At 44.7% G+C, this 27,341-nt stretch overlaps 1 protein-coding gene across 3 annotated transcripts in view; it reads left to right on the top strand.

The window, feature by feature from the left end:
• Mapk10 (mitogen-activated protein kinase 10) overlaps positions 1–27,341 on the top strand; it is a 254,254-nt gene that overhangs the window by 167,683 nt on the left and 59,230 nt on the right. For all 3 annotated transcript variants that reach the window (XM_051170140.1, XM_051170141.1, XM_051170142.1), the window contains 5 exons: positions 18,544–18,673; positions 22,485–22,543; positions 23,616–23,754; positions 24,414–24,579; positions 27,069–27,140. In XM_051170140.1, the coding sequence (XP_051026097.1) occupies positions 18,544–18,673; positions 22,485–22,543; positions 23,616–23,754; positions 24,414–24,579; positions 27,069–27,140 (566 nt within the window). The remainder of the gene's footprint in view (positions 1–18,543; positions 18,674–22,484; positions 22,544–23,615; positions 23,755–24,413; positions 24,580–27,068; positions 27,141–27,341) is intronic.

The raw sequence follows: 27,341 nt of genomic DNA, 5'->3' as shown, positions 1-27,341 counted from the left end.
TACACACTATACATCAAAATCTACATCTGTGTGTTACTTACATTCATGACTACAAATATGCCTTTTCCATTTGCTATTACCTGTATGTTTTCCGCTATTTTTTCTGTAAATTTCCAATACTGGACTTTAAAAACATTGCTCCCTTCAAGTTTACATATTTCCCCTGTCATAACAAGTTAATTTCATCACCCACTTGAATGTTCCTACTTTTTGATAATGGCTTGCGGATAAAAAGCACCACATCTGTGTTTGAAATCTGCGGTGCTGGGCACTGTGCCACCAGGATCTGCGGCGCTGAGCACTGTGCCACCAGGATCTGCGGCGCTGAGCACTGTGCCACCAGGATCTGCGGCGCTGAGCACTGTGCCACCAGGATCTGCGGCGCTGAGCACTGTGCCACCAGGATCTGCGGCGCTGAGCACTGTGCCACCAGGATCTGCGGCGCTGAGCACTGTGCCACCAGGATCTGCGGCGCTGAGCACTGTGCCACCAGGATCTGCGGCGCTGAGCACTGTGCCACCAGGATCTGCGGCGCTGAGCACTGTGCCACCAGGATCTGCGGCGCTGAGCACTGTGCCACCAGGATCTGCGGCGCTGAGCACTGTGCCACCAGGATCTGCGGCGCTGAGCACTGTGCCACCAGGATCTGCGGCGCTGAGCACTGTGCCACCAGGATCTGCGGCGCTGAGCACTGTGCCACCAGGATCTGCGGCGCTGAGCACTGTGCCACCAGGATCTGCGGCGCTGAGCACTGTGCCACCAGGATCTGCGGCGCTGAGCACTGTGCCACCAGGATCTGCGGCGCTGAGCACTGTGCCACCAGGATCTGCGGCGCTGAGCACTGTGCCACCAGGATCTGCGGCGCTGAGCACTGTGCCACCAGGATCTGCGGCGCTGAGCACTGTGCCACCAGGATCTGCGGCGCTGAGCACTGTGCCACCAGGATAAATGCTAGCAGGATGTTTACACATCACCATAATGTCAGAGCCTCCTGCCCCTGGTCAGGGGCTAAGGGGTGCGACAAGTGCCTGGCTCACTCCAGGTGCACACTAGCTCGATGATTTCATTACTTTCCTCTCACTAATTGTAGCAAGACTATTCCAGAACACACACACACACACACAGACACACACACACACACACACACACACACAGTGGATTTTCTCTAAAACATCTGAACATGGTAATAATATTTTTTCCTTTCTGTCCCGAAGGAAAATAAAAACCGTAAAAGCAATTGTGAGGGGACAATGAAGTGATGAATAAATATTGCTGCTTTTATGTCATTGATTGCTAGGAACCTGTTTTTGTTAACTGAACTGGAAAGAGTGTTTCTGGCCAAACTGTCTTAGGGCTGATGTATCTTCGTGCTCCGAGAGTGCAGATGCTGCGTCTTCTGGATGCTGCAGATTACCAACTCTGGGCAGTTTATATTTGGATCCGTTCATTCATGTATTTCGTGCTGTAAAGTAGCTAATCTTGAAGGGTTATCTATATCTTCAAAAGGCTGGAATGAATTAGGTGAGATGATTTTGCTATTTCATGATTTTTTTTATTTTTTGCATGAATCAATTAAAAACCTTTGGTCTTTAGTTTGCTTTAGTCTTTGTTCATGTCAGAAACTACAATCGATTTAGAATAATATAAAGGCATATTGAAGATGAAGGTGGGTGAGTAGCCTCCCCGCGAGAACTTCCTGTCCTAAGGCACAATTCGAGCTGCTGTCAAGGAGTTCAGTGTTTTTAAGCACCTCCCCGACCCCTAAGCAGGTGGAGACCGCACCCATGCCTCTACTCTATAAACTGTGCCTGAAATAATGGCATGGTTGGCTCCCTGATTAAGTTTAGGCCCATTTTATCACATTAAGACACCTTCCTGACATCTCAGAAGGGAGCCCCAATCTTATCTGAAGGTCACAAACTGGGGTGGCTGTTGATAGCCCTCTTGGTTATCAGCCAGCAAGGGAATCCAGATCTCAGAACCACAGGGAATGGAAATCTGCTTTCTGTGTGAACTTAGGTGCACCACATCCCAGCAGCCTGTGAATACCTCAATCCAGCTAGTGACACACAGACTCTGGGCCCGTGAAAACTGTGGTGTGCTGCCTAGTTTTATGTCAACTTGACAGAAGGTAAAGTCATCTCAGAGGAGGGAGCTGTCAGTAAGAAAATGGCTCCATAAGACTGGGCTACAGGCAAGCCTGTGGAGCTTTCTATTAATCAGTAATTGATGGAAGGCCCGGTTCATTGTTGGGGGTGGCATCCCTGGGCTGGTGGTCCTGGGTCCTGTAAGAAAACAGGCTGAGCAAGCCATGGGGAGTCAGCACCCCTCCTCGGCATCTGCATCAGCTCCTGCCTCCAGGTTCTTGTCCTGCTTGAGTTCCTGTCCTTACTGCTTTTTCTAATGAACTGTTACATGGGACTGTGAGCAAAATAAACCCTTTTCCTCCCAAGTTGCATTTGGTCATGGTGTTTTATCACAGCTACAGAAATCCCAAGGCACATGGTAAATGAAGTCTACTGTTTAAGCCAATGTTTGGGGCTATTTGTTTTGTAGCATGAACAACGGACTTGGGCCTTTTCTTTTATCTTTTTTCAACCTCGGGCTTCTTTTCCAGTATGTGAGACTCATGGAAGGATGATTTCTAGGAAACGTGAAGCGTAACAGGATTTCAGTGACACAGGGAGCTTAGCCAGGTCTGAGAGCCACCATGTCATTGATTTGTTAATACAATTATATTTTGCAATGTTATTCTTTGCTGCAAGTGAAATGTGTAATAGTTACGTCACTTAAATATATATCATGTTATCTACCATGTAAACCAGGGAGTCCACTTTTAAACGCTGATCACTGAGATAAAGGGAAGCCTTGCCCCAACAGAATTTTCCAGAAGGGACTCCATATCTTCTAACCATGAGGGTGACTTTCCTCAGGAAGGAAAGTATTCTAATGAAATATTATTGGGATGCTTTGTAGTAAAGCTCTCTGCTGGTTATAAATAGTTAGGTGAGAATAATAGATTACATGGTGTGAAAAATAATAAGAAGATTCCTCAGTCTGTGATGTAGGTGACAAACCAGAACATAATCAGCGGTTTCTAATGGAAGCATGGCGTCCCCTCGTTATGTAAGCACATGGCTGTGGAACCTGACATTCAACGCATGGAGAGGAGATTGAAGCTTAGCCTCTGCTGCCTGTGAGAAATGGGGCCTGAAATCCCCCAGGCTTCACAGTCCTTCTTTGTAAAGTGAGGCTAATAGTATTGACACTGCTGGCCAAGTAAGTCTGTGTGCAGATTAAATTTTATAGTGCAATCAAAGTGCAAACTATGGTGTGTGACATATTTGATACTCATTCAGATTTGACTCTTCATTTTCAAGTCACAGTGACAGACAGATAGAGAGACAGGCAGACACACACACACATGCATGGAGACAGTGAGGGACTCATGTTATCATCTGATTTAGATGGAGTGTTGTGCTCTGATCTGATCATGACATCTCTTTTACATATATGAATAGTGCTCATTCATTTTTCATGGTATCGGGTTTATATCACATAATATTATCATCCATCTTTAGCTTAAAAGGTTGTTTAACATGCATTTTAAAAACGTATGGTCTTAGGTCGCTCTTACAAGTTCTGTGAGCTATTTGGGCCTATTCCCTGCCACCCAGGAATGGCTTCACTTCCTGATTGTGAGATGTTAGCTCAAAGCACATTATAACTAGCATTCTTGGCTGTAACAAGAGAAAACAGAACTTTTAACTTATTAAGATTTATTGTTAATTTGAGATGTGTGTGTGTATGTGTGTATGTGTGTGTGTGTGTGTGTGTGTGTGTGTGTGTGTGTGTGTGTGTGTGTGTGTGTACATGCGATTACAGTTGCCCTCAGAGACCAGAAGAGGGGGAGGGATGGCCAGGAGTTGGACTTATCGGTGGTTGTGAGCCACCTGATGGGTACTACTAGGGACTGAGCTCAGGTCCTTTGGCAAGGGTGTACGCACTTTCAGCTGTAGCCATCTATCCAGCTCCTGAAACTCCCTTTGATAACACAGAACAACTATGAGGGATGTTGACACCATGGCAGGGTCTGCCTCCACTGGGCAATGGCGTGCTGCTTTCTCCGTTATGACTAACTGGGGTTCCTGCACCCCCAGTGCTACTGTACTCTTAGAACCTTGTTTGGTGGTCAAGAATCCTGTGTTCACCATGAGATTATCATCTCACAATGCTTGTAAGATGCAAGGACCATCTTTTGGGAAGCAGCATCCTTTCATGATGATGATTTCATGATGCAAACAATCACAGTGATGATGCATGCTCAGCATGCCTTGGTTGTAGCAGAATCATGGAGCAAAGCCTCACCTGACACAAAGAAACTGTGTGATTTCGGACAAGTTGATTTCCTTAGGCCTCTGTTTCCATGGGTCTAAGTGAGGGCATGGATGAATGATCAAAGGTCTTTCTAGCTAAAAGCTTAGTCTTGGTATTCAGGCATTTTCTATTTACAGAAGTGTGCAGCATGCCTTTTCTTCCTTTCTGAAAATTGCTGCTGACAAACACAGTGCTCACAGCACTCTGCAAACTGTTCAGAATGCAGCTGGCAGGCAGCAGACCATAGAGCTCAGAAAGCAATTACCAAGATTCCAGTAGCCGGTAGATTCTCTCTGTCTCTCTGTCTCTGTCCCTGTCTCTCTCTCTCTCTGTCTCTCTCTCTCTGTGTTTGTGCATATGTGCATGTGCTTTTTAAAAAATTGTGTGGGTATGTATGTGCAAAGTGAAGCCATGTGAATCAGAGTGTGCACATCAATTTAGTTTGAAACATGAGGAAAATATAGAATTATTGCCACCAAAGGCAATAGTTTTCTATTTCCTTCCTTTTATTTCTTTGGGAAATCTGAAACACTTACATGTTATTAGCAGCTTGTGCAGCAAAAAGAAGCAAGAGATAGGAAATTCTCACGTGTCCATGCTGCGATGGAGGGCAGCATGGGAATTTTAGTGCAGTTATGCAAGATTTGGTGATTAATTCATATTAACTGAGGCTTGAATTAGAAATTTTACACATAAAATTCAGACTGTACCTGGTACAGCGCCTCTCCCTCCAGGGGCTTGACACCGGCTTGTGACTGGATCAATGCGTCAGCTCTAAACTTATAACTGGAAGGTCATGTTTTTCCTATCTGTAGAAAACATGCCAAGGAGAGGATGTTGCTAGGAACAGACCCAGACACAGTCAGTTTAGAGAGAGCCTGACTTATCAGCGAGACGGGAGACACCTTCAAATATTTGAGGTCATGAGGGCAAACTCAGGCCCTGTAGAATATACACAGGGTTAACAACATTCCTGACTCCAAATGAATTCTGATCGAGAAGGAGCTTTGTCAGTTAGAACTGTGTCTGTGGCTGGCTGCCTTCCCTATGCTAGTCAAAGTCACCCGGGCAAACGGCTTTGGGGCTTTTCATGGAATGCCTTCATTTGGTAGTTTATTTTATTTATTTATTTGTTTTTTCAAGACAGGGTTTCTCTGTGTTAGCCTTGGCTGTCCTGGACTCACTTTGTAGACCAGGCTGGCCTCGAACTCACAGCGATCTGCCAGCCTCTGCCTCCCGAGTGCTGGGATTAAAGGTGCACGCCACCACCACCTGGCCTGGTAGTTTCTTAAATCTTTAAATTTTCTCCAGCTGGGTGTGGTGGCACACACCTATAATCCCAGCACTCGCGGAGGCAGAGGCAAGAAGATTTCTCTGAGTTAGAGGCCAGCCCTGGTCTACAAAGTGAGTCCAGGACAGCCAGGGTTACAACAGAGAAACCCTGTCTCAAAAACAGAAATTCTTCTAATTCTGTGATCATGTGGATTTTCAACCCAGAATCATTATTTAGACTTGAGGGAGGCTTTTCTGCAGGTACGTAGCTGCTGGAGGGAGTGTAATGAGTGTTGTGTTTAGGCATGGGATGGGACATCGCTCACCTTAGAGCCACATTTCCAGTGGGGACTGGGTGGAGCCTGGGCAGGCATCAGGATCGACACCAGCGGCAGTCCAGCTGGTGGTGCTGGGCTCACCTGTGGAGTGCCTACAAAGTCAGCTGCTCACAGCCCACCCTCCCCCATGCACCAAACACCAGCCATGCTTCTCGGTAAACGGTCGGGTCATATTTTTCCAGCTATAAGGTTGTACCCTGCAAATGGTTTTAGCTATGAGTGCATAAAAATCATGTCATGGAATGGGAGATTTGATACTTTATTTGGATAGGAAATTTCATATTTTAATTGAATCTTGAGTTTATAAGGTTTTGGAGGTTGCTTTTTATAAGAAAATTAAAAGCCTAAAATTTGGAATATGATTTTTTAAAAATCGTGGTTGGTCAAAATATTTGTTATTTATAATTCAGAAAAGAGCTTACACCAATGAACTTATGTATTACACACACACACACACACACACACACACACACACACACACACACATTTTACAGTTCACAAAAAACTTTCAGGCGACGAAAGAATTAGATTCTAGGAAGATATTGACTTGAGTTTATTTGGCGATCCCATTCCGATATCACGAATCAGCCAGTGAGTTCCACTGGCTGACTTAACTCATAGGATACCTCAGATGAATTTGTGATTAACTTCAAGGTTAATGCTCACCGGGTTCACTGGGTGGTTTCTGCTCTAACAAGTATGGACATAGTGCGTTGAGCCGTGATTGGCTATGTTTTCCAAGCTGGTGTTTTGAACCCCTGCTTCATAATGTAGATGCGGCATTTGCATAGCACGTGTCAACATTCATGTAAAATGCTTTTGCCTTGCCTCATAAATAACATGACTTCAAAAATATTTAGTGTCAAATAGAGCACTCGCTGACATTAACAGCTCACGTGACTTACTGACCCATAAACAAGGCTTACAGAGGAATTATTGACCAGCTGCATTTCTGGCACCACATGCTGCCAGTAATTTGATCATAAACTCATGGGGCCTTTTTCTCCTGCCTTAAAACTTCAATAAAAGTATATTTTGTGATAGAAACTGTTGGAGAATTATAGTTCTGTCTGTGAAAGGATGCAGCAGTTGGTCCAGCTGCTGACAAATCCCTGCTAAACAGGCCGTCCTGCGGTGCTGTTCAGAACCGATGGGTTGGTTTTCCAGAGCAGTCAGGGCGCTATTCCATCCTCAGTTTCACTCTTACATCCTGCAGCAGCGATATTTCTTCATGTCTGTTATTGTCTACCTTCTCCTCGATTCTTTCTGTGTGCCCGTTAACTGGATAATAGAAACAAAAGCAAGCAAAACTATCCAGAATGCTAATTTATCCAAATTAAATTTTTTGTTTTAAATTTTAAATTTCTGTTTCTGAGGACAGTGCGATCTGTAGGAGGTAATAACTTATTTCCACAGTCCTGCGACCTCACAAGGATCTACAATTCACAATCTGCCGTGATTTCACTCTTCTCCCTGAAAGCCACGTTATGACTTTCCCATACACAGACCTCCATTGTCTTTCCGTCCATCTTCCCAGTGAAACTCAAATGCTGGTGAAATCCAGTTCCTCAAGTGAGGCCCATGCCACACATCAGTGTCCCAGGCCAGGCAGGAGGTCACACATTGGAAAAGCCTGGGCAAACAAATCCGCCAGGATAGCTGAAGAAGGCTGGAGGTGGGGGGGGGGGCAGGAGGGAGGATGCTTATGGTCCATAACATCACAGTGCCAATCACACATTGCACCTCTGCCACTGCTCCAGATCTCTGGTCCTTTTACATTCCTAGCATCCTATGATGACAACTTCATCCTTTCACCTCTCCTCTCAAGAGCACCAACACTCTTTCCTTATACCCTCTAGTCTGTCTTCTATTTTACCACAAAAATAAAAGCTAGAAAAAGGAATAGCCACAAAACTCTCCACCAATACATCTCCCAGGTGCTGCCATTGAGCCTGTCAGTCCCCTTTCCTGCTGGTGTGGCACAGCATATTTCCCACGGGAGCAGCCTTGCTTGGACTCGAACCTCTACCACGTCAGTTCACACCTCGTCAGTTCACACCACGGGCACATTTCTCTAGTAGTCACAACAGCCCTTAGTCTCCTTTCAGGACACCTTCTCTGCAGCAGCTGGTGTTTTCTCCTCTTTCACCTGATATAATACATTCAATTCAGCTTTATTTGTCTGTCATGCATTCCTCCAAATGATGCACTTCTTTGAACACAAAATCAGCTTGTAGTTTTATATTTAGTATACTAAATGTTCACATTTTCTGTTTCTGCTGTGCATAACATGTTTTATTAGCAAGTGAATAGAACTTTCTGTGAAGACCTTACTTTTATTAAATAAAAATGTGCAGCCAGGGGCTGGTGAGATGGCTCAGCACCTAGCAGCTCTCACTCTGCAAGCCTCGTGACCTGGATTTGATTCCTAGGATGCAGGTTAGAAGGAGGAAAGAGATCTCACAAAGCTGTCCTCTGACCTCCACATACTCACCATGATATATGTGCACACACACACGCATGCGTGCTCACACACATTACACACATACACACGACCATAAGAAACAAAGTTGAAAATGTTAAAACTTCTCAGTCAGGGGCTGGAGAGATGGCTCTATGCCCGCTCTCTTGAAGAGGAGTCCTCAGCGTCCACATGTCCACATGACAGCTCACAACCATCTGCAACTCCAGTTCCTGGCGATCTGACGCTCTCTTCAGACTTCAGAGGGCAGCAGGCACACACATTCAATGTATAGCTGTATGCCCAGAAGCACTCATAAACATAAAATAAATTTTTAAAAAACTGAAAAGAAATTAGTCCGGAAAAATAAAACAAGAGAACTCATAGAAGATAGTCAGTTTTTGTTGAGTACATGGAGGGATGGCTGCCGCTCCTACATAAACATGACTGTGCACAAATGACCCATAGTCAAAAGTAAAGCAAATACTAAAAGAAAGCACTGAGCTATAGCTCAGGGGCAGTGTGTGTCTGGCATGTGGGGGACCCTCTGTTAGGCTGAAGAAGCTCCCACTTCTTCCCCTCAGAGGGAAAAAATGCTATAAGAAAAGCGTATGAAATAAAGGGAGTGATGCCCTCAGGGCAAGAGCTGGTCTAGTTACACTTCTAAGTTTCAAAAGGGTAGAAGGACCCAGAGGGGACAAGAATGCTGCAAGAAGACCAACAGAATCAGGTAACATAGACCCATGGGGCTCACAGAGACAGAAGCACCAACCAAAGGGCATCATACATGGACTTGACCCAGGCCACTGACACATAAGTAACCGACAGACAGTTTGATCTTCATGTGGGTCCCCTGTGTTGTTTATGACATGGACTCAGTTGCCTGCTTTTCCCTAACTGGGTTTTCTTGCCTGGCCTCAATGGTCAAGAATCTCAGTCCTGATTTGAATTGATGTGATAGGGTAGGTTGGTGGGGGGGTACCCCTTTTCTGAGTACAAGGGAAGGGGATTAGGGCAAAGAGGGTAGGAGGGGTGGACAGAGAGGAGAGGAGGGAGGGGGCTGTGATCAGGAAGAAAAGTGAATATATAAATTAAAAATAAATATAAAATAAAATTTGATATAATAAAAAAAAAAAGAAAACCCTAAATAGTGACTGAATCCATAAAACACAGGAAGCTGATGCAGATGTGATTGAATGAGGGGGCCAAGTTTCAGTTCAGTCAAGCAGAAAAACGTGTCAGCTTCAGCCATGTCGTTCTGGCTTTAGAATCAAGGAAAAGAGCTTTAGAATCTCCCTCTGTGACTAAGGAAAACCTCGGAGGCCAGGCATGTGTCAGGGTTGCCCCTACATACAGGCCCAGCAAGGCCATTTCATACAGCTGTGATGATAAGTCCTGGACTGCCTTGGAAGCCCAAAGATGTTGGAGATGCCAGGGCCAAGGGATCCCTGCAGAGGAAAGCTGCAGACCAGCTGTGGAGTCAGCTCAAGAGAGAGAAGTGTGTTGCAGTCAACAAAGCTGAAAGGAGTTGGAGATCTGAAGAGCGCTTTGACATTGCACATGGAGACGGAGAGTTTGGAGTTTGTCCAGTTGGTTTTTGGTCTGGCTTTGGTCTACCATTTCCTCCCTATACCCCCTTTCTTCTGCTTTGGAACAGTAATGCATATTCTGTGCCGTTGTGTGTTGGAAGTATGTAATCTGCTTTTTTACTTCGATTTTACAGGGGATTATGGTTAAAGATTGCCATGTATCTGAGAAGAGACCTTGAACTTTGGACTTCTAAGTGGTGTTGAGACTGTGATGGGGGATGGGGGCTTTTGAAGTTGTTCTGAATGCATTTTTACACTCTGATATGGCAGCAAGCCTATGTGGCACCCGTTGGCTCAGTGGCTAAGACAAGTCATAGCCATAGAATTCTGAGAACTAGAAATGGACTCTCCTTTACTACTAGGAATATTTCAACCATCACTCTACCCACTTAACATTTACTTTTAGGTTCCAACTATGTTACAGTCATTATCTTATGTCCTAAATGTAGGACAGAACAGAAAGGACGTGGCCACTGATGTCAGAGCAATAAAGCAATGAATTGGGACTTGGAAAATGAAGCTAACTGTGTCCTTCCCACAACTTAATGGAATCCATTTTGTTACTTTTTTGTGTTGTGTTAGTCAAGACATTTTCCTTAAAAAGTTCCGTGAATAGGATACTCAGACTCAAAGTAACTGGGTGGGCATGGTCTAAGTCAGACCTACTAAGACCAAGGGTTTGTACAATGCTCAGCTGGAGATGGGACATGAATAGCATATTCCCTCACCACAAGGCTCAGAGATAGTTGTGGAAGAGGGGGGATAATTGTGAAAGAGCGTTAGAGGCAGAGATTGAAAGAGTGTCTTCCGGACATGACAGGGCCACCACACCTATGAATCCACAGCAGCTGTGCTTGCCTGTACAATGTCTGCACAGGATTGTCCTAGCCAGTGTTCTACCATGGATTGGGCAAGGAGTCTTGATGACCTTCCCTCTAGCTGAGGAACTATTGATGGTTGATGGAGGTACAGTCAGTTCTAAGGTTGTGGCTACCCATAGATCAACTATGCCCCAGCTGCTGGCTCTAAGCAGCAGAAATTGGACTCGATGGGTTGTTAAAAATTTAACAATTGAAAAGAGGACATGGAACTGGGAAGATGGACCTGGGAGGAGTTAGGAGAGTAAAAATTATCTATCTCTAAAGAGTGATAGCCTCAAAGAAAACACATTTGAAAGGAAAACAGGCTTCTGTTTGGAGTTAACATGGACACGAAACAATGGCAGGAAAATGAGCATGACTGGCACACTCAAACACGCAGCATTTAGGTTCAAGACTTCAGGGGAAGACTTTGAAGTTAAAAAGTTTATAAAGTTTGGAGCCTGTTAATGCTGTGACATTTTGAAGACATCTATGAGAGATTGGATCCAGTTCTAAACCTGAGTTAAAACTTTTGAGAAAGAGAGCTTTGGTGGGCGTAAGATATTTAGTATCTCCCCTAACAGCACGGCATTGATGCACACTGCGTAGACTAAGTGTGGGTTTTACACTGTAAGTTACTCACTTCCCGTCCCTAGACTATCCAGCACTTTCCTAGTAAACATCTAGTAGTGGCGAATACAGTTCCGTGCAATAAACATGTGGGTCATGCAGCGCTAAGTCCTTCAGGACTCCGGAACACTTGAGTGAGCACACTTAAAGGTAATGAAGCCGTAATAGAGGCCAAAGGATGCTGAGCGTATTACAGTCGTGACAGAAAGAAGCTGCTACAGAGAGGATCTCACGCATACCAGCTCTGTAAACGTCAGCCCGAAAGATGAGGGAAACAACTGAAACGCACTGAGGATATAATCAGCATCTGACACCAGGTTTTGGGAGGCTAGGGACATTAAAGGTTCTTCACAGTCGGGAGTGCCGCCTTAGCAGAGGGAAGTCACAGAGCCAGAGAGCTGTGCTCAGCTGTGCTTTGGGACGAGAGAGCTGGTCCTTGGGGGCAGCTGCTGGGCACGAGGCTGATTCTCTTCAAGGTTCTACATCCTGTGTGGGGAAACCATTTGTAGTTCCCGTGGCCCAATTAATGCATCCCATCGATTTTACGGACATCAAGAAATAGTGCCGTCTGTGAACCCACAAGAGCACCTTCTCGGCTTCAGGCTATTTTGGACCCGGTATATTTTCACGGCACAGTTATTTCGAGAGTCACAGTTTTACCATGGAACCACTTCCTCAGTGGGTTCTGACAGCCTTTCAGGAGCCAATGAGCCTGACCACCCTTTGAATTCCACTGCCGAGAAATGGCCAATGGTGAGCCCCAGGCCTGAGAGCGGGCGTGGCGTGGCTCTGGCCCTGCCATCTGTGCTTAATGCACAAAAACTCCCACCAGAACACAGTGGCGATGAGCAGGAGGGGTGATGTCATTCTTTGTAAGCTTGGAGAATTTTGACAAAGTGTGCACTGGTGTGTATTAGCAGGGGACAAATTCCTGTTGCTGAAATTCATTTTAAGTAGCTGTATTCTTAAGGCATAAAAGCATGAGTGAAAGTTTATGCTTATTTATATTGATAATCTAGATATTTAAAATATAACCCCAGAATAATTATTGTTCATATAGCTTCAAGAATCTTAACCAACATATTTAGTGATCTCTCTGCTTGGAATGCCATTTTACTGTTTTTTTTTTTTTTTTTTTTTTTTTTCCTGAAAGGGTAAGCTTATTTTTTCTCAAAATTTTCTTGAAATTTTGGATTTCAAAATAACATAAAATATTGAACCACTGTATACAGGTGATAGCATTTTAATTAAAGATATTCAAGGGTCTAAGAAAAAGATTCTGCAAAATTGAGAATATTCTCAACTTTAATTAATGTTTTTATATTGTGACATGAAAGTCTCTTTCCTTTTCTTCCTCCTCCTCACTTCCCTATTCCCCTCCTTTCTCCTTTCCCTCCCTTCCCTCTCTTCTTCCTTTCTCCCTTGATACGGAGAAAAATCCATGACCTTGGACAGTATAAAAGTATTTGGGTTTAAGGTCTGTTACTTTTTTAAAGGAAATGCTGATTTTTTTCTTCAAATATTTTTCCATTCAAGAAATCATTTTATGAGCCAGAACTCATTAAACAAATTGTCTCGATCTGTGACCTTTTGAATGGTGCACCTGTTACATATTGAAGATGATTTAATATTCAGAATATAATTGTAATTATCCTTCACTATTATTAAATTCTCACCATAGATAAGATGAGTTTTCTTTCTAAATTTTTATTAGATTTATTCACTAATTTGGGGGAGAACTCGCCCACTATGATGTACATGGGGAGGTCACTGGAAACGTGGTGAGCTGGTTTCCTTCACCCCACCAAGTAAGTCGTAGGGATCCAGCCCAGGTCATCACGCTCGGCAGCACACGCCTTTACTTGCTAATCCACCTCACAAACCCTGACAGAGTGCATTTCCATAGTCTTTTACTGAATTCATGTTTTAAACGTAGCTTTGAAGTATAGTGATGTACTATTTGAAGCATTGATAAAACAATGCAAAGCAGGGATGGCTTAAATGGCTGCAACTCCTTTTCTCTTACTGGAGGCATCACAGTAACAGAGATGCTTAGGTACACACACCACATGTGGCATGTGTGAGCACAGGCATGGCCACACACACGTGTGTGTGTGTGTGTGTGTGTGTGTGTGTGTGTGTGTGTGTGTGTGTGTAAAGGTTCTAATTGGAGAGAACACTAAATGCATGTTATGGCAAGCTGTCGTCAGGAAGCCTGTGCCCCTCCATTCCTTCACCGCATGAAGCCCATATGGCAGGACTAGACATTGGAGCCCTTCAGGAGGTGATAAGTCCTAAGGCTCTGCCTTTACAGATGGCATTAGTAGCTTTATGAAAAGCCCAGAGACTAGCCAGGCCTTTCTGCCATGTGAGGTCAGAGCAACATTTGCCACCTGCAAGGGACAGCCCCAGACACCGATGTGCTGCTGCCTCAGCCTTCCCGGCATACAGGATTGCGAGAGGTCTCCTATCTGTGAGCTACATTGTCTGTGTCATCAGCGTTCTCGGAAGGAATGTAACTGACGGGATGAGTATGTGTCTGTTCTATGGTGTTTATCAGAGCGGCTTACAGGCTGTAGTCCCGGGAGTACAACAATGGCTGTCTCCAGAAAGGAAGACCAAGAATCCCACAGTTGTGCAGTCCACGAGAGTGAGCTGCTCAGCTGTCTCAATGTGATGCTGGAATGCCAGGGAATTTCCAGAGAGCTTCGGTCTGTATTGGAATCCTGAAGAATTAGATTCTAATACCAGCGAAGGGATGCCTCGGTAGTAGGGTGGGTGAACTTGCCAGTGAGAGTGAGGGCCAGCAGGAAAAAAGCATGGCCTCTGCCCATGGCCTTTTAAGTGGGCTGCCAGGAGGTGTGGCACAGACTTAGCGTGGGTTGGCCGACCTCATATGATCCAATCAAGGAAGTCTGTCACAGGGCACCCAACTGCTTGGGATTTTTAACGTTGATTCCAGATATGCTCAAGTTGACAGCAAAAATTAGCTATCGTGTTGCCTACTTGGGCTAAAGCATGCATATGCCCGCCATCCCTCCGTGGTGTAGCTACTTTTCCTCTGAGAGGGGTCTTACACCTTTCCCCCCCAATATCATCATCCTGATTTACAGAAATATTGTCCTGAGCTTGAAGTAGGCCTTTTCATTTCCCTATGCCCTGTGGTTATGAGGTTGTGAATGAGTTCCAAATGCAGAACTGCGTTGGCAGAATCAATAATAGGGTTCATGCTGGTGAAAGAGGGACTGTGTCTTCTTGGGCCATGAAAACCAGACATTTGAAGGCACTGTACAGACACTTTTTTCTTTGTTTTGTTTTCCTTTGTATCTTTTTTACCTAAAGCCCAAGCCTTGGTGCAGAGCTTGGTTTGGGCAGGTGATGCGTTAGGATATTTAAGATGCACCAATGATGCTTTAATGTTATTGCATGAGAGACAACACATGAGGATGCACCCTTACCACCTCAACATCTTAATATTATTAAGAACATTTTAGATATCAAAGGGAAGGGGAGAAGGAAATATTTAAATAAAGAGTTCTTCCTTGGAGGGAGATCAGTGCAGTAGGTGTGTGAGATTGTTCAAAGAAGATACAATTGATCAGCATTGAGAATAAAACTTGCTGGCAGGTATGTGTGTGCACACAGGTGTTGACATATGTTTACGCGGAGGCAGGCATAGCCTCACAGCTTCACATGGCTGGATTAAGTGGCAGGAGAGTAGCAATGGGTGGCCATGGATTTCTTTCACAAACTGACCTGGTAATAGCAGAGGTGGGTCAGTAGCCTATGTCACTACACTGTTTCTAATTCTTCAGCAAATCTTCCAGAAAGTAGTTGGAGAGTCTCCATAGAGACGTGCGTCTATTTTTATCTACATAGGGAAAGGGGAGAAAACCAAGATTTCATGGCCATGAATTAAAAATGACTTAATCGGGAAGGAAAACCTTCAGACTGAAGCTGAACTGTGCAGCATTTAAAAGCCAGTCAGCAGGTGTATTTGTTAGTCTGCTGCCAGTAACGATGGAGACATTGCAGATAAAGAAGGGTTGGTGGTGCCTGCCAGGGTACAGGGAAGGAAAAAGGAAAATTTTCTGCAGGTGGAAGTTTAACACAGTAAATTGTGTGCTTGGTCAATCACCAGAAACCCAGAGAAGTGGTTTTGCTTCCTGGCACCAGAAAGCTGATTCTTCCAGGAGCTCCCAACTCTGGAAGACCCCAGAGCCACCATGTTGCTAGGACATATACTCATCTCTAAAGTCAGAGAGTCTTGGGCTGGAAGCAGGTATTGGAGGTGCTGATGCCACTGCTCCACTATATCAGGGGTAAAGGACCAAACCCTGGCAGCCACTGCTGCCTCCTGCCAACCTGGAGTGTGGAGGGTGACACCAACCACTGCGTCAGAGAAAAGCCATTCCCACTCAGGTTGCCAATCAAAGAATGGCAGAGACCGGCTCTGCCTGACAAGACTTTTCTGGGCCTCTACAGGACCCTTTGGAATACAGAGTGCTAGCTGCAAATGCATCAGGATTGCACATTTAACACTAAAGTTTCCTTCACACAAGAATGTTATACAAAGGGCCAAATAGTATCCAGTGAGTCAACCCACAACATCGCACACATCTATAGGCAGGCAAGACCGTTATCCTGTTGGAGAGAAGAAGTTGTAGGAGGCACCAACTGAACTCGATACTGATTAGAGGAAACACACTGTGAGCTTTTAAGAAATCTCGAAGTGAACATTGATTCATTTAACAACTCAAAGCAGCTCGTTAATGTTGAAAGTCAGAGATCTATATGGTTACAATGTATCTAGATTTTTGACAGGCCTTTTCCCTAGTCCTTTATGAGAACTTCATCAGCATGGTCCAGGGGGCATAGTGGTTAAATTAATTTATAATTAATGGAAAGGCTAGAAGGTGACTAGTATGTGATTTCTAATTGTCACATATGATATAAAAATTCATAATTTATCCTGACTTTGTTGTATGATAAACCTAACAAGGACAGGGATTTTAGCACTAGAGTCCCTTACCGGGTAGTCACACCAGCCAGGATGCTACAGCTACGTTCCTTCACCCCATGGCAAGCTTGTCAGGAGGCTGTTACTTCTGGTGTGGATGTGAAGAAACTGACACCAGAGTGTGCACTGTTTTCTTGTGAGTTCACACTAGTGAGCAGCAGGGCCGACACCGAGCAAGAGTTGCATCAAGGAAGGCAGAGCTCGGGACGGTGTCAGGAGATACCAGCCGGCCACTCGCCTGTCAAGAACCACAGGGTTGGCATTTCTTCAGTTATTTCCCCAGGATCCCGAGGCTTGGCCCACTGTCTGCAGGGCCAGGTTAGGATCTCAGGGACTTACATTCCCATGAGCAAGCCTAACTAATTCCTCCTCTGTAAAAACAGATACAGATTTTTTTTTTTGAAGAGTGGAAGATTTAACAGTCAAACTGGCCAAATATAGGTGCTATGTTCCCAGGCAGCCTTAGAGGCAAGCCTGCTGAACTGCAGCATTGACTACAGAGGGCAGAATCAGGTAAGGAGACTGACAGGAGCTGGTCATGGGACTTGACTGTCACATCAGGATGTGCCTGTCTGCCTGCGCCTCTGGACTGACCTCAGAGGTCACCCTGACTTCACCGGAAGTGACATCATTTGCTATGCTGACTCCTAGCTATCATAGTATTTATTTTCATCAACTTACTTTGGAGATTTGAAAATATTAACTAACTTATATTTGGCTTAAGATTTTCTTTGAAGCAAGTGATCAGGTCTCCTGTTGTTGCTTGAGAAAAGCAAAGTCTTGTATTTACAAGCCCGCCATTTCCCTTTGCGCTGCGTGTGGGATGCCAGGGTGCTCTACACTGTCCTTCACGTCTACTCTTACTGGTGGGGTAAAAGGAATAGACACTGGTGGTGGGTTACGGATGCTAAAACGGGCAGCATAGTGGTTTTCAAAGCACAGTCAAAACTATTACATTTATTAACTTTGTGTGTAACAGGAGCAATCCTGTAGAGGTCAGAGGACAACTTGCTAGAGTTGGTTTTCTCTTTCTACCACATGGGGCCCAGGATTCAAACTGGATCTAGCTTGACAGAAATTTCTGGTACCCGATGAGCCATCTCGACAGCCCATCGGTTCTTTTTCTGTTCTAAAGCAACATAGGTACAAAGTGGGCCCATGGACAACACCATCAGAGACCAGGACAGACAGCCTCGTTTCCTGTGATAGGATTGCCGAGTGAGCGTGGGAGTTGGTGGCCCTACCCTAGATGTCGCTGACACTCCAGAGCAGCATTACTTTATTTAGTCCAGGACCACATGTACCGAGAGACCGAAGAATATTCAGGGTAAACAGGCCAGATGGAGGTGGGACTGGAAACTATGTACTGACAAATGGTGTGAGGACACTGGGGATATTTAAATGAAGAAAGAACAGGATTTGGGGGAAGTAGTGAAAGCTGACTTTCTCAGGATTTACTTGGCCCTTGGAAGGACTTCAGACTCAATGGTTGATCGTAACAAAGGGGAGAGTGTGTACTAGTCACACTTGAAGGCAGGACCGACAGGAGAGATTGGTAGCCATAGAGAGACAACTATCTTTCTTAGACTTGTGGCCTTTCTACTCTCAGAGCTCTGACTTTGAAGGAACATAGGCAAAGAGGAAACAAGCTTTTGATGGAGATATTGTGGAGAAAACAAAGATGAGATGGAGGGGTGCACTAGGTGACATAGTCACGTGCCCTTTGGGAAATCTGAGCACTTGGCTGTCATCTCCTCATCCCCAACCCACTGATGTAGTTGGAAGCTGCACTCTGACAGTATCCAACCTTTTCCCTTCCTCTTCCCCATCCTGCTGCCTTCTCCTCCTTCCCTTCCCATCTCCCTCCAGTCACTCATGCTTTTTCCTTGTGGCTTTATTGACACATAACCTAATAGAGTCCAGGTAGGATTCCAGAGCGCTGTGTCCCACGTCCACGCAGAGTTCTAAAGTTCCGACTGCTTTTGAATCTTGCCAGTGCTGCGTACGATGCTGTCCTTGACAGAAATGTGGCCATTAAGAAGCTCAGCAGACCCTTCCAGAACCAAACTCATGCCAAGAGGGCTTACCGGGAGCTGGTCCTCATGAAGTGTGTGAACCATAAAAACGTGAGTTTCCGTGTTATTTTTATACTCCTGGCAGTGGGAGGTTGTGAGACGAGAGGAAGGAAACAGGCGCCACCGCAGGAGGAAGGCCTGCTTTGGCATTTCTGTCTCTTAAGGGTTGTTGATTTTGCCCACATGCTGCGTTTGGTTTTATTAGCCTCATGGTGGCTTCCTGTTTAAAAAATTGTCCAAAAGCCATATGGCGTCAAGGAGATGAGTGTGACTGATTTGTCCCTATTGTGAGGTTAACCTTATTTGGTTGTCTAGCTCCAAATTAACTCAGGAGCCTCATGCTATTCAGTCAAACCAAAGCCCTCAAACAAGCAAGACACCAGGAGAAACCTTACAGGACAAAGCAATTCCTTATGTTTTAAGGTCATAACAAACGAGGCAAGATTTGCAGTCGCCACAGTGTCTCTCCCCTGTGTGCTTGCCAGTCAGGCCAGAGCTTCAGCCATTTAGTGTCCCTGCTGTGTGAGCAGCTTGCTTTGGAGGGGGAAGTGGAAAGAGCACACAAGGAGAAGGCATTCAGAGCAGATCCATCCGGAGCCTCAGCTCAGTGGCCATCCCTGCTTCCTTCATCTCAGGCAAGGACCTCAGTTCTTCGGCCCTGTCTCTTCTTAGTAAGGATAATCAAGGAAACTTCTTTAACTATATGATCATGAGTCCTAACAATTATAACCAGGCACATTTTTTCCTACACACAAATATGTAATAAAGTTATATGCGTTTATAAGTAAAACTAAAAATAGCAAGTACCACATCTTCCTACTAAGTCCGAAAGTATAAACGTACACAAAATGTATGAAATTATCAGTATATTTTGTGATTGAGATCTTATCATATGGCAAACCATCTACCAGAGCAGTAAGCAGCAAACGTATGTTTGGCTAAGAGATATTTGTGGTAAAGTGGCAATGTGTCTCTTTTACTCCGTTGCTTCTAGCAAGGGATCTAGAGGTGGGTGGGGAAAGCACAAAAGCAATGTGATCTCTCACTATGTGACACGTTGGCCACATGACCAGGCTTCGGGGGAGATGAAGCAAACCCCTGCAGAGAAAAATGGATGCATTCAACTAGCAAAACCGAGGGAAGATCATTCATGAATGAATGTCATTCGTGAATTTCTATCTACATAATCCTCTTTCCAGACCTTGTAGAGAAGTTCGCATCGCTTGGCCCGTGAGAGAGACATGCTCCCTGGTGCGTTTGGATGCCTTTCAACTGTGTTGTCCAAAGGTTCATGCATTGGAAGGTTGTGATGTGAGAGCTAGCCAATCCTTTCAGAAGAGGGACCCAAGAGGAGTTCTGTAGGACGTCGGGAGGCATGCCTTTAGAAGGGATTGGGGGCAGCTCTCCTGGGACCTTTGGGGATTCAGAAGAATGACTTGGAACCCTGAGCCTGGTCCCTTGTCTGCCTTCTTGCCTGGAGCCATGATCTTCAGCTGTCTCCAGAGCCAAGCTGATGCTGGCAGGATGCCCTGTGACTCCCACTGCAGAGACTGAGGGAGGCTACCCTGCCCCCAGCATTGGCTTACAGCAGCAGCAGCAGCAGCAGCAGAAAACAGCCTAGCAAGTGCCCTGGTGTTGATATAGAGAAGAGAACTGTTCCTTAAGAAAAGCCAAGAGTTCCAGGTTGCTAGACAATCTGCAGACAGCATCAAGCCCGCTACCCTCCTTTTATGTGTTCACATATACGTGTGGAAGCTTGTAGAAACTTTTTATTTTAAACAAAGGGAAAGCTCACCCACAACAGGCTGCAGTTCTCCGAGACTACTCAAAACAAAAGAAAAGGCTATTTGAATAGGGAGTTCTGTTAATCCTGTGAAAAGTGAAGAAACACGAGGAAGTAAACCCATGAAGCCTTTAATAACAGGAAAATCCATTCAGAAGAGAAGAACTCAACTCCAGGAAGTGATGACTGTTACAGTCCGCTATGACAAATGCTGACTCATGTCTGCGCTCCCAAGACTTCAGAATAAAGCGACCGAATCAGGTTCCTGCAGGAAAATGTTTCACGGAAGCGGAAGTGAAGCGTTTGTGATGACCTCATTCTGAAACTGAGCTGTTTGTAGGGCACTTGGCTAGTGGGTTCAGCAGGGCAACAGCAACAGGACGGCTTGTAGCTGGGACTTTAGGGGGACCCAAGAGATGACTCAAGGGCTGTCACCACATGGTCACTCACAGCCACCTGTCACTCTAGTTCTAGGGAATCTGAGGCTTTCAAGGAAAACAGACTCGCCCCTCCCTCCCTACACACACACACACACACACACACACACACACACACACACACACACACTGCACAGACACACACTCAAGCATAACACTCATACGCATAAAACAAAATAAATAAATCTTTAAATGGGTTATTAGGAAGAATGGAAACGTATGAGGTAAAGAACTAAAGTGAAATACAAAAGAGAAGGTCAGGGAGGTTATCAAACGAATGACCGCACAGGACAATGGGAGATAAGAGCAGAAGTAGGAAGGATCATGAGAGACTGGCTTTGAAGGCAACATGAAGCGCTGCTCTGTGGACTAGTTTAAATGCCACCGGAAGACAGGAGTCGGCCACAGAAGACAGCGTTGACTAATCCAGTATGTGCACTTATGTTCCTTGTGCGTAGTCCAATTTGTCTTTTAAAAAACCCCTCCAGAATAAAATGTTGCTTTGTGCTATTTAGATGATGGGAGGGGAATAAATGACAAACACACTATGGATACATTGTTCCACCTGGTGGGTCACTGAGCGCCCCGAATAATAGGCACTTTAAAACTTTAGCACAAACACTGGATGCTTTGTGACCTTTTTCCTTAATAATTTGTGCAAGCAACAACAACAAGAAAATTTACAGAAATAACACATTTTTCAGTTGTCTAAAAGTGCATTGTTTTTAACCACTTTTATATTCAAGTGCCACTTAGGAACTTTATTAAAAGCCATTGAATTTGTCTGTGCCCTTGAAGCTGTTTAGATATCAAACTAAGTTTTTTTTTGTAAAGTGGATTTCTATTCACATCTGCGTGTTAAATAGACTATTCCCCATTTGTTTATATTTTCATTTTCCCTTGGCATATTAATGGATAATATTTAAATGGGCAGATTTATGGGGTTATTGAATTGTGCAGAATGTGGTTTTGTATGTTGACTAATGTTAGAAGATAAACGTTATCACCTAAATCACAAAATCACTCAAGGAAGAAGCTAAAGGGTTAGAACTTAATTTAGTTAACTTTTCAACATTTCTTTTTTTTTTTTTTTTTTTTTTTTTGGCTAAATTTATCATTATTGTGCATAGCACACTCCCCTTGCCCCTAGTATGGGGACATTCGCTGAAGCCCTGATTGACAAACAGAAGTAAACAAAAGTTTCAATGCCAAAGCCAAAGCATGACTTACGATGTGACTTTTGCATTTGGAGGGGCCGTGACGCCCTGGGAAGGTCTGGTGAAGAGTCCACTGTCTTCCTCCTCTCAGAGCCTTCGCCTCCGTGTGGATTCGCCACCTTGCATCTGTGTGCACTCACAGAGTCACAAGAAGCAAGGTAGTACATGGGTCTGTTGTGGCTTCGTTCTGCCTCAGAAGTGACATTATAATGTCACCATTAACCTTCAGCCAGGTTTTAAGTGCTCTCTGATCCCACTTTTCTGTTCTATGAGGAAGAAGTCCAGAAAAAATTTTCTTGCCTTCTCTGTCTCCACCATGGCTTTACTGAGCGTCTTACAGTGGGAATAAGCACATTCACACTCTAAAAATAATTAACTTCCTGTTTTCTTCCTTTTCTTTGTCTCTTTCATGCTCTCTCTTCCAGATTATTAGCTTATTAAATGTTTTCACACCCCAGAAAACGCTGGAGGAGTTCCAAGATGTGTAAGTAACAACAAAAACAGCAAAAGTAATGAAGGAAGGTCGAGCAGACCTCTCTGAGACAAGCCGGGAGAAGTGGCAAAGCAAAACATAGTAATAGAAACAAAAGGAAGGAAATTCCTTGCAAAGACCAAAGAGACCTAAGGGGCAGGATCCAGAGAGTGAGAGCAGCATGTGCTGAGGGTCCCCTGAGGTGTGAGCTCCCAAGGGGCAGGATCCAGAGAGTGAGAGCAGCATGTGCTGAGGGTCCCCTGAGGTGTGAGCTCCCAAGGGACACTCCTGCCTCTCTCTGGCCCATGTGCTCCATTGCTCCACACTCGCCGTAGTTCTGTGAGACTTCTAGCATGGATAATTCATTTTGTGAAATATTGATAAGGGACGTGCTGCAGTCTTCTTTGTTCTTTTACCCCGGATTTGTAATACCTTTATTTTTGTACAAAATTAACCCTTCTAGAAGGACAGTGACAAACAAACCGAGGGGCAGCTATTCTAGGGCATGGTCCTTCTTCCCACAACTGCAACACATTTTTACAAATGTCCGTCCTGAGTCTTTTCCACATTTGTCATCAGAATACTCAGGAGAGAGTTAAGGAAATACGGGGAGAAGTACGATCAATTAAGGTTAGGTATAAACCACTCGCCGACGAACAATGCTGCTGTCTTTGCTCTGAGAGCCACTGCAGCTGTCAATCATGAGATACTTGGAAGTTTACCATATTCGTGACTCAAGCAATCACAGAGCTTGGAAGGTCAATAAACTTAGGTGAGGTTCAGGATTCCAGCAGCGATCGCAGGCCGTTCTAGATCAGTGGTTCCCAACTTTCCCGACGCTGTGACCCTTTAACACAGCTCCTCATGTCCCGGCAAACCCCCAGCCACGAAATCATATTTTTCGTTGCTACTTCGTTACTGTGATTTTGGTACTGTTATAAATCATAATGTAAATGTCTGTGTGTTTTTATTCATGGTCTTGGGTGACCGCTGTGCAAGGGTTGTTTGTGACCCACAGGTTGAGCGCAGCCGCTCCAGACCCCCCACACCGTGCTGCAGCTAAACTTGTGGATTTCCCTTCTAGGTACTTAGTGATGGAGCTGATGGACGCCAACCTGTGCCAGGTGATTCAGATGGAGCTCGATCATGAGCGGATGTCTTACTTGCTCTACCAGATGCTTTGCGGGATCAAGCACCTCCACTCGGCTGGGATCATCCACAGGGTGAGAGCGCTTACCCCGGCTTTGCAGCGCACTGCCTGCTGGAGGGCAGAGAGAACGGCTTTGGACTCTTAGGCAGGGTTGCTCAAACGCCAGGTGCTTGGCCATTTCTTATGAGTCACACCAGCACCCAGTGGAGGGATGTGTAGAGGGGACTTCTATCTGTGCTGTGATAGAATTTCATTTGTTGTTTTGGTTACCGAGAGTCAACTTCTGAAGAGCCTCATGTTTCCTTGTCAGATGAGTAGCTGAAATGAGGCAGCTCGTTTCCACACTCCTCTTCTGGCAATATAAAGGTGGCTACCCTGATCTGCTCCCTTGTCAGGGCTAGAAATGATATACACCCTAAAAGGTTTATGCTGTCCTAAAGAGAAACCCAAGAGAAGACAAGGAACGGCGTGTTATTTTCCCAAATCTTCTCCCCAGTGTGAGCCTAAATTGTAAAAATAACAGTACAGTTCTTTTCAGAACTTAAGATATCTTATAAGAGCATTTTTAGAATTTTAAAACTAATAGTAAACTTGTCACAGTAACCCTGTGCTTCCCACAGGGCTTGGCAGCCAGTATTGTGTCGCAAAGCCAGCCGGCCTCCATAGTATTAGAAAAAAATTGGGGTTCCTGTCCACATTCATGTTCACTACCCCCTCTGTTCCTGCTGCCAGGATTTAAAGCCCAGTAACATTGTAGTCAAGTCTGACTGCACACTGAAAATCCTCGACTTCGGACTGGCCAGGACGGCAGGCACCAGCTTCATGATGACTCCATATGTGGTGACACGATATTACAGAGCTCCCGAGGTCATCCTGGGAATGGGCTACAAGGAGAACGGTAGGGATGGTTCTGGAACAGTGGCATGGTGGGCTCATGCTGTGCATAACCAAGAGCCGTGTTTACTCTAATATAGATGGACTCTCCGGGAAAACAGCTGCCCATGTTCGTCAGCTATTAAAAACAAGAAATTCCCGAAATTTGCGGACAAATGGATTGAGCTAGAAATGATCATAATGAATGAGTTAACCCAGAAGCAGAAAGACTCAAATGGTATAAACTCACTTATATCTGCATACTAGCCCAAGGGGCATGTCCCACGAAAGCCTTCACTTACCAGGAAATTGGGACAGAGGGCAGAACGCTTTTCTTAAACACCACCTTGAGGTATCAGGTGTGAGGAAAGTGAAGGGTGTTCCTGAGAGGCGGACTGGGCTACAGGAACTCTAAACTGTGATAGCTAAAGAGAGTTGCAAGCAGAGTGGTTAAGCAGTCAAGTGGTTGCTGATTGGCACAGACCTCAGACAGGGAGAGCCACTGCTAACTGAATTGGGGTACAGCCCAGATTCTTGTGCAAATTGTGAGAAAGATGCTTCAGTTCAATGTTTGCCTTTTCTGGTCCTCAGGAAAGACTAACAGAGAGATTATACAGGATTCTCAGAACAACATTCTTCACACTAAATGAACAATCAAGTTGGCGCCACTCAAACTATTCAAATTATAAGCTTCTTGTTCTTATGTCAAATTCTCTGTAATGTTTAACACAGCAACTATTTAGTAAATCTTAAATTCTAGAGACCACAGTTAGGGAAAACATTAAATTTTACATTATTTTCTTCATAAGGAAATCTAAGGTAGAAGAAACATGGTGAAAGAAAGATATAGAAAAATATTTGAAATTCAAATTGAATTTTGATTTATTGAAATAGAGGGTTTATAAAGTACTTCTTAGAAAGCCTTGCAACCCATCATTTATTTCTAGAATACCTATTATAGAGAGCCACGTTGAAAACCATATTTTATTTGCTTTAAGTTAGATTTGTATATGTGCCCTGGATACCTGTTTTCATATTTTATATATTAGATTCCTAGCCATCTATTTTCGTACTCTTAATGAAAACAGCTACTATGGTGCTGCTGAGTGTAGCTACTGCAGAGTGCATTTATGAAAATCCTCTGGCCACTGAAGTGAAAAGCTGCCTAGAGGACAGCAGACTCACTGATCTCTTTGTATGTACCAAGGGGAAGTCAGCTCCCAGCAGGCCAGGGTCCCTTGGATGGCCACCACCAGAGCTATAGTACCCTTGACTTAGACGTTAATAGAGCCCTCCTCCTAGTTAAGCCAGGGAGGACCAATTAAAGCCAGTACAGGAGGACAGTAGTTACCAATAACTTATTGTCTATTTCAAGGGGGAGCTGTCCCAGCCCAGTGAATTGATCAGTGTCTGAGGTGGGATATGCATAATTACTCTGATTGCATTTAGCAAATGTCCCACCCATGTGTGCCACAAAAGGTAAGAGCTAAGGATGAGCAGAACCAGGAGCCTGAGTTTGCCTGGCCTGTGATTTCAGGTCTCTGTCACACGGGCAGAAGGTATTCAGTCCTCTTCCCTTTTCCTTATTTGAAAGGGCTGCAGAAAAACTGACAAGAAAACGTCATTCTTAGCCCCTCCGTGTGCAGTGTGCGTGGAAGTGTGGTCTACCCGTGCGCTGTCTTCCCTCTCAGCTGAGGGTGGTTATCATGCAGAAACAAACAAGCAGACACTAAACCCAGCTTTCCCTTGCCTCTGGCATGCCCCTCCTGTGTACCTCACTCTCCTTCCACCCCTCGGGCACCTCTGCCTAATGTTTTTGTTTCAAACTCCCCTTGTCACTAATAAGTGTGAAGCCTAGAGAGAGCTAAGGTTGGGAAGAGACATACATGTAGGTTAACAAATATGACAAATAAACACATGCACCTACATTTTAACACCTTGTATGCACTTGCACTTTAAAATGACTCCTTTGTGCATAAGCTAAACTATCATTTTCCTCAAAATATTTCGGGTAGAGATTAAAGCTGGTGTTTATCTTAAGGGTAATTTTTGAGTGAAAATTCAACTGTCTAACATGGGAATTTAGATTTCTCACCTGCAAAGCTCACCAACCATTTCCTAGTCTCTTGGATTTGGTTGAATGGACTCTCTGGGATGAACAGACAGGCTCTCTTGAACACGGTCACCCTGCATGGATGAGTCCAGCAAATGCTATCAAGACTGTCTCTGAGATGTTAGCTGACTCCTGCCTGGACATACTGTTGGTTCAGTGACCGCTCATCCTTGACATCATTGCCTGTCAGTAATAGCGTAGCTCGGGCGTCCATCCTTACAGTATAGTTTTACACACGAAGGGCTCTCACCGTAGAGATGGTGTGATATCTCAGTGTAGCTGCTCGCTCACATTCGGCCACTGTAGGTGGAACGTGAAAGTTATTTTCCAGTCATGAGAGTCAGTTGCCTTAGTTAACCTTGTTTCCCTCCTCTGTCTTCACCCCCTCTCTCCCGTTCCAGTGGATATATGGTCTGTGGGATGCATCATGGGAGAAATGGTTCGCCACAAAATCCTCTTTCCCGGAAGGGACTGTATCCTTGTACCTTTGCCTGAGGCTCCACCTGCCTTGCTTTCCCTCCTTTTAAACTCTTAACAGTTTTACCAGCAGAGTAAAGACAGGAGCAGAGAGTTGGGTAAGTGGAGTGCTTGTCACAACAAAGTGAAAATTTCTATATTCTCACTAACTGCAGACTGCCTACCACAATGACTTCTTTCAGTTAATTATCCAATAG

This window comes from Acomys russatus, chromosome 28, assembly GCF_903995435.1.
Source record: "Acomys russatus chromosome 28, mAcoRus1.1, whole genome shotgun sequence".
Lineage (NCBI taxonomy): Eukaryota > Metazoa > Chordata > Mammalia > Rodentia > Muridae > Acomys > Acomys russatus.
This window is presented reverse-complemented; position numbering and strand designations above follow the sequence as displayed.